The 12462-nt window shown below is 33.3% G+C and overlaps 1 protein-coding gene and 1 non-coding gene across 2 annotated transcripts in view; both read left to right on the top strand.

Annotated features, from left to right (window-relative positions):
- The window catches only part of CCHa2 (neuropeptide CCHamide-2), a 53834-nt gene that overhangs the window by 12078 nt on the left and 29294 nt on the right, over positions 1-12462 (top strand). Inside the window, exon 2 of the mRNA XM_073073253.1 lies at positions 5024-5100. Coding sequence (XP_072929354.1) covers positions 5031-5100 — 70 coding nt within the window. The 5' untranslated portion in view covers positions 5024-5030. The remainder of the gene's footprint in view (positions 1-5023; positions 5101-12462) is intronic.
- Positions 7628-7746, top strand: LOC140742437 (5S ribosomal RNA). Its single transcript, XR_012102279.1, has one exon. It is a non-coding gene; the product is annotated as a 5S ribosomal RNA (ribosomal RNA).

Genomic DNA, 12462 nt, shown 5'->3' with positions numbered 1-12462 from the left:
GTTCTTGTTTTGTTGGCTAGTTTTTTGTTCTTCTGTTGCACATTTTAAACAAGTAAAAATAAAAGTAAAAAATATAGTTCTATTGATATATTACTTTAAAGTAGGTATAAAAGAATAAAATTATGTCTTTATCCAATTTACCACTTTTATTATTCCCGCGCAAAACACAACTAACGTCAAGAGCGTTCTTTTTTCTTATTATGATAACTCATACAATCGTACCGGCCAGTGACTATATAAATGGGAACTTATTATTATAAAAATAACACATCATGAAAACAACACAAAATAATTGAATAAAATAATACTATAATAAAATAATTTGGATATAGGTATTTCTAACAAGTACAAGTATTTACATACTTCGCCATACCGGTCTGATGGGTCCAAGATTCAGGGTTGGAATCCATGGCATGTAATGTTACTATGTCATTCATATGAAAGTAGATTTCTGTCCTATGTCCAATTTATGAAATCTTTTGGTAATCTTGTTGGAGTGAAAAGTCTTTCCTTAAAATTAAACCGTTTCATTTAAATTAATTAATTAATTTTGACGAAATTACCATAGAAATAACTTAACAAGATATAACGTAAGATACATATTATTTCGAAATTTTGCCTAAATTTTGAAAACCTTTGCAAGGAAGGATCTTATAATATAATATTGAAATGGACAATATATAATACATTATTGTTCTTACAAGTAACCTAAATTGTTAAAATAAAGCTTTTGAAAGTTGAACAGTCGACAGTTTTTGAAAATTTGTACACGTAAAATTCGTATCGTTCTAACTAGTTTGTACGAGCGGCGTGAAGGATTCGCCTAATCGGATTACTCATCGCTAGGTCTGACGTCTTCCTCTCCGTTTAGGTATATGTTACACGGGTTTTAATTTTAAAAGCTTCCTGCTGCATTTGTTATGTTACGTGATATTTTATGACATACAATTAAATGTGGAAGAACCCTTTGTGATTCCGCAGGCACCACAACCAATCTTGTTTCTATCTAATATTATTATATGACACCTTGTGAAGTGGTGGTAAATATATGAAAGTTCAAAAAGAGTTCTGTAAATAATCTACTTAGAATAAAAATATTTTTGATTCAAATAACAGCACTTTTATGCGCTTGAAGCAAGATATAATAATTCGAGACAACCCAACTTAGTTCTGAAGTGTAGTAACGCATATGTGGTATAAACGTATGTATAAGGGTCAAATAGGTTTGCCGATGGTCTCACCGGAGTCAACTTACATGGCTAAAATGTTTTTTATATCACGGCGTGCGTAAATGGACGTTTTACGCACGCTTCGCGTGCGCAAAACCCCCATTTCCGACCCCGTAATATAAAATTTTATACAACACTTGTCAGAAAAAAATTTTTCGTCCTCGTATTGTAATGTACTATTTTCTATATTTACATTTTACAAGATTTTGTAGGTACTAGTTGCTTCGCATCTTACTTCTTGTTTAGACCATATGCTGATATACCTGTCTAGTATAGATACTAGGTACACATCAGTTGTCATTCCATTGTATTTTTATTTTATACATTTTTTCTAATGAGTGGAAATAAAAACTAAATACGACAAAAAAAAAAAACTAAAAGTTATTATTGAGGAATTTATTATAAGTATTAATAAAGAACGAGAATTTTAATGTTACAATAACGAAACACTTTTGCGTAATTATAATCTCAGTCGAATAATTATAGTTCAAAAAACTAAAAAACACGCTTTTATGATGATATGGGTGCTTTTCGAACCTGATAAATGGAGCACCCCACACTTTTTCCACAATTATACTATTTACTGTTCCTTAATTGATTCTTAGATTGAAAATTATTTTCTACTTTTTAGTTGATTTTATCATAAAAGCGTGTTTTTTAGTTTTTTGAACTAATATTATTTATTAATTTTTAGTATTTCTTGTTATAGCGACCACCATTATTCATCGTTTGTAAAAAAATCAAGTGTCTATCTATTACGATTTAAGAGATAAAGCCCAACGACAGACGAACAGACCGCAGAGGGTTTCGTTTTAACCTTTGAGTACGGAATCCTAAAAATCATTCTACAAGAGGGCATTATAGATATGTTTCAGAACATTTGAGTTATAGGGAAATAACATTATTATTTTCTAAACTAAAAATCACGATATAAAAGTTACGCCTATTGAAACTAAATAGGAATAATTATTTACAATCTAAAGTTGCGATGAACTTTGCTGAAGGTGCTTGAACAATCTCGCCTCGAAAATCGTTAATCCTGAGGATGTTGATAAGGACAATGGTACAAAATTATTAATGTTTAAAATATTGAATTGTCATCGGTCCTTAATAAGTATGCCAAATTTCGAGTTAATCCGACGTTTTGAAGGGGGTTAAAATCATGTTCAAAGATTCCGTTACATACTAACATACCAACATACCAACATACATACGTCTGAAACTAATAAAAGCGTGTTAAAATCAATGTTACGTGACCTTACATTAAGTAACTCCGTAACGCAAAAAGAATAACTAAACAAAGAATAAATAGAAAATATATAAAGTCTTTGTTTTAGACGCTTTGAACTCGCGAGGTTTCGTTCAATAATGACCGAAAATAAATTTAATTGTATAATTGTTCAATGTCACTGAAGACTTGTTTATGTGCCGAGGAAAAACACCTATATGGGTTGTTAAACACATTATTCACAGTCGAGTCTGCTTGTGCTAACAGGGCTGTATGCTTTCTAAATATATTTAAGATGCCTAATGCCTAAAAAATATTGTATTTTAAATACACATATCGATTCTGTTCTTTAATAATATAATAGATACGAATAAGTTTTATCACTTTTAGTTATAACAAACATATATCCGACAGAATTGATTTATTATAAAAGTTAAATACACGAAACTTATAGTTCTACTTTAAATTTGATAGAATTTATGCTACTCATTCTAGATTAGTGTCGTCCCTTTTCCTAACTGTTTGACTTTTTGTAGTAATGAGACTACAGAAGGCTTAGACTTTTTCAGGTTTATTTTAGTTTCGAAACAGATTATTAACTCTTAGCTCTTTTTGGTAGTTGTAAACTTATTTTATTTAATTTACGCAGATCACAGTTACATTAATTTTGACTTTAATGACAATTTTAACACCCTATTTCTTTAAATTACAGCCAATCGATACATTTTACTAGTTTTATTATACTTCAATCAAAAAAATACGTGTGGCACTCGGAGATTGCCGCGGTAAAGCTATTGCATAGCATTTTTTATCAACTTATGCAATTACGATTATATATTTATAATAAATCATAATAGCGTTTTGATTTTGTACTGTCAAGTCTGTCAGTTGTAATTGTACGTTTAAAAATTACAAACACTCTTTTACGTTATTTTATTAATCCAGAATTCAACATAGCTTATGTTGATAAAACATATTATTTGGATAATGTGGTAATATAATTTTGAATTTTATAATGGGAATATAAAATATACTTCACGCAATTTTAAGATATCCGCACGGATTATAAAAAAATGTGTATTACTGCCATCTGTTTTCAAGTTGACGAATTAAGGTGTTAGGAATTTTCGTTACGGAATTTCTCGATTCGGTCGCCGCGCTCAAAGCCCGCGATAAAAGCTATGCAATAGCTTAAAAATTATATATTTTTAAATAGCACGAAAAATGACGCGTAAATGCCAGCCGCGACACCCGCGCCTTTTGCCGTTACCAATATTGCAATATTAAGGTAATATATAAATATTTGAACACACGAGCGAGTGAATTCAGATTTAATTCGGAAGATATCAGTTTTTATCAGACACAAAAAATGATACAGGAGATTTATTTTTATATAAAAAACGATACTTATAACAAAAAATATATAATAAGTAAATTGGCTACTTGACACTTTTTGGGAAACTGTTTTAATGAATTCATATACGTATTATATATGCCTTTCATTGATCATTTTTTCGAAAAAGGGCTATTTATTAATAAAAAACATATTTTTATTACGGTAAACGGAACGTTACGCCAAAACAGGCGGTCAAGTGTCATTTCGTAGCGTGACGTCAACACATTGAAAATATAGAAATAAACTTCGACGTTACACATACTTCAGGTTTCGATGTGATCGACAGGTTTCGATGTAGTGACGTCACATGACATTTGAGGCAGCACTGTCGCCGTTTTGGGATTTAAAATCCACAGATAAAAAATCGAAAATTTCTTTTTAAAAATTAAAATACTTAGAACATATTAAAAAATAAACGAAATACTGCATAATTTATGTTTACTTATAAGCTATCATATCCAACATATTTCATATTTTATTGTTATAACTGTCAAGTACCCAATTGCTATTATATTTTTTTCTATTAAATATAAAAGTGAAAAATGGCGGGAAGGAAATAAAATATTTTTGTGCACACATTATGTTATTATTTAATTGGATATGAACTTTTATAATAAATAAGAAGACTGGGTAAATAAAGCGAAGAATGATAGTACTAAGTTTATATATTGATGCATAATCGTTGTTCATTTAAATTTGTTTTCCTTCCGTATTAAATGTTATGTAATAAGTTAAAAAAAAGTTACGTGTGTCGTGTATCACACCACAAAAGATCAAATTGATTTAGTATTCGTGGCTTTGAACCCTTTATCTTTATTCATGTGACATCAATACATTCAGGATTTTAAATTTAGGGGTTCCAACATTCATACTTATACTATACGAGCTTTTGCCCGCGGCTTCGCTCGCGTTACGAAGTAATATTATTAACTAAGAAGATTTATACAAACTTTCATCCCCTATTTTATCCCCTTGGGGGTAGAAATGATCACAATCCTTTCTTAGCGGATGCCTACGTCATAACATCTACTTTCATGACAAATTTCAGCCCGATCTATCCAGTGGTTTGGGCTGTGCGTTGATAGATCACTATGTCAGTCAGTCACCTTTAAGTTATATATTTAGATTTATTTAAACGAGTTTTATATTTAATAGTGTTTTTCTTTCCAGGTAAAAAATGCCGCAACACTTATTAACTGTTTCGGTGATCGCCATGCTGGTTTTGTCCGTCGGTGTGAGTGGTAAACGTAAGTACTCTATCATAATACGTTATGTTAGCAGCGAAGCTCGCAGCCTTTATAACTTTACACCTCTTTTATTGGGCAAAAGAAAGTTTGGTGGTACCGCTGCAGTTGCAGCTAATTTCTATCGTCTAATAACAATCTATTTTGTAACGTATAAACCATTAATTCCGTCGTCAAGTCATTACTGTTTATGCTGTTTTATGCATACCTGATCATTTAATTTTCGGTTTTCGAAACGGGACATTTTTGAGTCCCGCGGTTAACGTTGGGGACACCGGGACGGACAACCGGAAAACAGGACGTCTGGTCACTTTATGCATAATCTATCGCGGTGGCGAAGTGTGAATTGCACTTTTTTTGCTCAAGATTTTACACCTTGCACTCTTGAGAACTTTTTTTAAAAAGAACTCTCGGGTGTGTACCTGCTCTCATGATGTTTTTTTCTTTACCGTTATAGCAAGTTATAATTGACGATTTATTGACGATTATAATCGTATAATCGTCAATATTATACGATTATAATCGTCAATATTATAGTAGTTATAATCGACGATTATAAACGTATACGTTTGACGATTTGACGTTTGACGATTATACGATTGACGTTTATACGTTTTTGCCCGCGGCTACGCTCGCGTTACGAAGTAATATTTTCATCCCCTATTTTATCCCCTTGGGGGTAGAATTGATCAAAATCCTTTCTTAGCGGATGCCTACGTCATAATATCTACCTGCATGCCAAATTTCAGTCCGATCCGTCCAGTGGTTTGGGCTGTGCGTTGATAGATCACTATGTTAGTCAGTCACCTTTGAGTTATATATATTTAGATTTGTCATACGTACATAACTTTGAAAAATGTAATGAGTGAAATAGGCTATCAATGCTATAAATATTAGATACGCATAATATCACATCTCCAATATCCACGTATCTCTATTAATAGGTCCAACCTACAGTGACATGCGAATTCGGGTCCTTCATTTCCAATTAACTGAAGTCCCCGTACGTCATATCAATCCCCTGGGACGATCCAGGCATAGGTCATTTAGCACGTCGTGAATATCTAAACGTTTGACGCTACTGCCTATCTTCGGTGCATGTTAATGACTGGTCTAATTTGCATAAATTAGTTTAAATCAGCTACAAATTATAGTAATTAATAACCTAATGGTATCAACACAAAGAACCCGTCGTGGTTGGATTCTGGAGGCACAATCTTCACACATATAGTATATATTCTATGTATTCGCGGTGGTCACTTACCACAAGTTGCATCGTAGCAAACGAGCAAGCAGTTCACCTGATGGTAAGTGGCTACTGCCGCCCATGGACATCTGTAATCAACCCCAGATGAGATTAGAGTACTACCCGAGGTCAACCACACATTTTTTTTGTAATATAAGAGTAGCAGACGACCATGCAGTCCACCTGATGGTAAGTGGCTACTGCCGCCCATGAACATCTGTAATCAACCCCAGATAGGATTAGATATTCCTACCTGAGGTCGGCCACAGATGCGCCGCTACCCCTGAGGACTAAGCTGGAACGCCTCCGAAAAGACTGTCTCCCTTACCACACCCTTCAAACCGGAACACAGCAGCGCCTAACACTGCTGTTATTAGGTAGAAATAGGTGTGGCGGTGGTGCCGCCGGAGTCGAACCACAAAGGGTTCTACCACCTTCAACATCCAATCCAACATCCATCCTTCAACATACATGTGTTTCTACACCTGAGCGCTAACTTAGAAAGCCGTCGCTTATCGACGTGTGTCTCCTTAACACCCTTTAAACTAGAATACAGAAGCGCTTAACACTTATTATTAGCCAGAAACAAGTGTGACAATGTTGCCTCCGGAGTCGAAACACAGAGTTCTATTACTTTTAAACTTGTAATAAAACAAATATGCACACTGTGATGATTTACGCAATTCTACTATATTGTAAGCAAATAATTTTCCAAAAAGATTAATTTGGCTCGAATAATGGCATTTCGGACCTTCATTTCGGTCAGATGAGATATTCCCGCCGACTGGAAAGGTCTAATCACTTTAAATATAATAATGTAATGGGCAACACCCATTAATGTGAGTTTAATTAAGTTTCGTCACTTTACATGTCTAAGATATCAAGACAAAGTTATGTATGTATAGTTATGTATACTTTATTGTCTCACGGGTGTTGTTTCAATGTGATAAATGTTGACTAATTCTAGTTAAATTATGCATATTTCGATAAGAAGTATTTTAAGATCAAATAATTTAGGAAGGAAATAATAATTTCTCAGTTCGTTTATTAATATTTAAATAAACGCTAAACGCTTTCGCTTTCCATGGATACACACAGAGGTAAATACACAAACATCTAGACGTAGAAACAGTAACCTAAATTCATCATTTAGAAATCTGTCTGGCCGGGGATCGAACTCGAGACCTTGTGCGCGTCAGACCGGTATAGTGATCGCTACGTTACGCGCGTCGTCCATATCTTTCATATGTATTGTATGTGTATCCCAATTTTGTTCAATCTGTCGCCAACGTCCATACCACGTTGAATACACCGGTTCTCGTCCGATCACCGAAGTTAAGCAACGTAGGGCGCGGTCAGTACTTGGATGGGTGACCGCCTGGGAACACCGCGTGCCGTTGGCTTTTTGCAATTTTTTTTCATTAATATTTTGCTTATCATTAATTTATTTGAATATTTCAATGTTAAATACCTTTAAATAACAGTTTTTTGTAAACTTGAGAAAAAAATATGCATATGTTGAATGAGACTCGTGATTTGTCCTTTGACCACCGCCGCAGCGTTTGACTTTGTGTGAGTGACTGTAGTAGATAAATTACTTCCTCGAATGATGTTGCTCCTCACCCCCTCGAGTTATATTTAGTCATTCAACAGTACCCACGATAAGATAGAATAGTAATAATGTCAACAAAATTTAATTATCATTTTTTAAACGGTGAAGGAAAACACTGTGAGGAAACCTACACGGAAAAAAATATCAAATGAGTGTCATATATATACTATTTCCATTTCTTTATTTTCTCGATGACAGTTCTTTGTAGTGTTGTGACCAAATAAGCAATGATATCGATCGCATATATTTATTATATGTATTTTGAACGAAGACAAATACAACAAAGCTTACGCCGTAAGAAAAATAAGACAATTTACTCATGTTGATACTTTTGATAATTCGTTTCATTGTCGAGTACCTACTGTCACTGTCGAGTATATACCTACTTATTTTACAACAGCTTCGAAAATTTTAAAGAAGTACATTTATACGTGTAACATCTTGTAATGAAATATAATATTATAGTTAATAAATTTGTACAAAAGTATCCGGCAGTAGTTTAGTGTCTTACTTTGTAAAAAATACTTATTTTGTAATAAAAAGTGTCTGTTATCGTGTTACGTTTATCATTATAGCTCCTACAGTAATCATTACCTATGTGTAGCACATCACTACCTGTCCATGAAGTACAGTATTATCTGTGTGACATTTTGTAACGTAAATAAAAAAATACATGTGCGTCGATCCGTCATAGAGAAAATTAAGAAATGGAAATAGCATTGATCAACACGGGAACCTGTAGCAAAAATCCCTCTCACGCTTCAAGGAGAGCCGTGCCCAGCAGTAGACAGTAATGGTATAATAATGAGTTGACGATGACGAAGCCCACATGCATGATTGTTACTGTTGAGATAGGTAAAATACAGATAACAAAACGTCTTTGATTAGACCTTCCCAATACACTGGAATTACTTATCTGACCGAAACGAAGGTATAGTTCGCGCCAAGGTGCTAGTCCGCTCTGATGTTGTTGCGAGCAGGTGTAGTCATACAATTTGCTATGGCGATTCTTTTCTATATTCAGAGCGGACTAGCAGTTTTACGCGGACTATACGAGCGCCAAACCTGCTTTGTTCAGTATGAGCAGGAATAATGCAAGCAATTCACCTCTAGATGTAAAAAGCCGTTTATGTGTGCTTATTGATGAATAAAAACATAGATTGGAGTACGAAATGTTATGACGATGATGTTTCTGAACAATTGAATGTTTCTATTTGAAAATTTTAACCGTCAATTAAAAAATATGACTCGTTCATTCAAAAGCTTTTTAAACCTATAGCACTATTATTTTTATGGCCTTAGCAATCGATGGCCCTCTCACGGTAAGAAGCCCTTGCTTAACAGTGGGATAGTTATGAGTTATAGAAATAGTACTATAGAGAAAAAGCTACAATACTTACTCGTATAACAAAACGTCTTTGATTAGACCTTCCCAATACACTGGAATTACTTATCTAACCGAAACGAAGGTACAAGCCAAGCCCGCTTTGTTCAGTATGATCAGGGATAATGCAAGCAATTCACCTTTAGATGTAAAAAGCCGTTTTAATTTGAGCGTGGTTAGATTGTACTTGATTTCTGTATGGAAGGGTTCGTGAATGGAGTGAATAAGGAATTCGTGCTTATTGGTGCATAAGACCATAAATTGGAGTAAGAAATGTTTATATGTTTCTGTACGATTAAATCTTACGATTTGATCATTTTGAACGTACAGAATATTAAAAATGTAATTTTGATGTAAGTATTATAATTTGTTTTAAGTAAATATCACTTCTTATATTTGCAGTGACTATGAAAATCAGATATGTAAATTATTGTTTTAAAAACAATCTTATTATTAATTGTAGGTATGTAATTATTACTTGTCGATTACTAAAGGAATAAAGTATTTATTATATATTTATAGTACACCGTACTAACATTTTATACAAATTGTCTAAAGTTAAAAATCTCTGTTGCAAAAAGATACTGGTAAAATCTTTTTGCAACAGAGATTTTAAAGTTTAGTCAACTTTTTTAAAAATTAATATTGTCCATTAACTTGCTGAAGAATAAAAAAGAATTGAAATGCAGCTATTCGAGCGGTCTCGTGTCGTTTTTGGCATAACATGTTGTCATATAATTTATGTAGGATTAAATATAAAATAAAAAAAATATTTACCATGACTTTTTTCAAAACTTATATTACCTACTTACTATACTTTGAAGTAAAACAGGATAAAAATAATTTACGAACGTACATGTAAAAAGTTATGAGTGTACCCTAACTCATAAATAATATTATCTATCCAATTTTTTTGCCTGCCACGATTGACATTTTCTGCCTACTATCACTACTACTACTAAATTATCAAAATTCTTTGGTAATCAAAAACAGGATAGATTGGTTATAAACGCGTAAGTTTATCTAAGACTTAATTTATTTAGTAGCGCAATAGGTCACAAATGTTAACTTACCAAAGGTTGTACAAGTTTATGTAAGAGGGAAGTTAAACCTAAGGGTTGCTTGGCAGCTGCGGGGCCCGGTAGCCTGCGGTTTACTGTTTACTTTGTGTCATAACTAACTATTGTAAGTAGATAGTTTGTTTTACATTGCCTAAGACATACGTATATTTAGGGTAGCGTGTCATAACTATGTACTATGCTTTTTAAGTAGTTAGTTTCTTATAAATTGTTTTAAAAATACTTTATAAGGAAGTATATTTAGTTTAGGTGTTACAGAACTTTCCACAGGTCCTTCGATATTTTGGATTCGATCGAGATTTCCCAAAAATATTTTATCATCTTCTTTATCTAATTAAATAATAATTAAATAATCATTAATAATAAATGTTATTTTTTATTAAAGAACTTAACAAAACAATATTTTTTTTAGTCACCATTTATTTCGGTATTTAGTTTGCGATGTAAAGACTGTTATTTTATTGGAAACATGATTTTAAAGCAATGTACACTTACAGCAGCTCTGTAAGGGACTTAGGAAATAAAATAATAATAACTAAACAAAGTTAATTACCATAAATAAACAATGTTAACCTATCAACAAAAACCTAATAATAATCATTTATAAAAGTCAAATCATTTAACTCGTTTAACAAAAACACTTTGACTAGAAGATCTTTTTGCGTGGGGGAAGAACACCGCCCACAAATTCATAAAGAGTAGTATTATTTTATTGTTTATCCCATACGTCATTCTAATATAAACGACAAACAAACGGAAACGAAGCCTAAAGCCGATGCTTAACAATATTTATGTTTGGAAAGCGAAGCCTCCAAAAGTTTCTCTAATACGTGTTTATCGCAGTACCTCACATCGAATATACGTGTGCTATCGAATATTGAGTGCCTTTATCTTGTAACTTTACGCAGGTATGTTTTATAGACAAATATATCATCAGCGGAACTTGTTACGAGTGTCCTTGGCTTGTGTGAATGAATGACTTTCTTATAGTTAGTTTGTGTCAATTTCCCCCGTATGATAAAAGATGGCGCTAAATGTGCCTGAATCGCGTTATCGATGTTTTAGGGTTTAGTGCCCAGAAAAAAAAGAACAGAAAATATAGATAAAAACAAAACCCTATTACTAAGCCTCCGCTGTCTGTCCTTCTATCCGCCCGTTTGTCTGTCACAGGGCTCTATCTCCTGAACCATAATAAGTAGATAGTTCAATTTTCAAAATAGATTGACTTCAATGACTTTTATACTATAAAATAACAAATACTAAAAATAAAAAATAAACAATTTTGGTCGCACGGAACCCTCCTTATGCAAGTGCGACTTAATTTTGGCCAATTATTTATGTGCGTTGCATATACATAAGCTTGGAATTGAGATTAGCGAACAACGGCCTTATGTATTGTATAGTAGGTATTACCACCTCATCTCGTTTCCATTTACGAGATGTTTGTTTCGTTCATTATTTACGGATTCTTGCCTTTTTATATTTTCAAGATACCTATATAAAGCAAATTATGATAAAATCTCTGAAGGTTTTCTTTTCTGAATTAGGGTTCATGCATTTTTAATGCAATATTAGCCCGTACATACATCGTACTTCATATTATATAGGGTGGCGCAAAATTAATCGTACATATTTTGTAAGATGGTAGAACTCTTTGTGGTTCGACTCCGGCGGCACCACCGCCACACCTATTTCTACCTAATAACAGCAGTGTTAGGCGCTGCTGTGTTCAGATTTGAAGGGTGTGGTCAGGGAGACAGACTTTTCCGAGGCGTTCCAGCTTAGTCCTCAGGGGTAGCGGCGCATCTGTGGCCGACCTCAGGTAGGAATATCTAATCCTATCTGGGGTTGATTACAGATGTCCATGGGCGGCAGTAGCCACTTATCATCAGGTGGACTGTATGCTCGTCCGCTACTCCTATATTATAAAAAAAATACAATTTTGTTTTTGAATAACTTTTGTACTGAATAAAAAAACAGTGATTTTGAGTAATAGAAATCTTTAACTTTTTGTTGCTAATTCAAAAACAAAATTTGATGATTA

This window comes from Epargyreus clarus, unplaced genomic scaffold (assembly GCF_041222505.1).
Source record: "Epargyreus clarus isolate Ecla_fem2 unplaced genomic scaffold, WU_Ecla_fem_2.2 ptg000005l, whole genome shotgun sequence".
NCBI classification, from domain to species: Eukaryota; Metazoa; Arthropoda; class Insecta; order Lepidoptera; family Hesperiidae; genus Epargyreus; species Epargyreus clarus.
The sequence above is the reverse complement of the archived record's forward strand: the minus strand, read 5'-3'. Positions and strand labels throughout refer to the sequence as shown.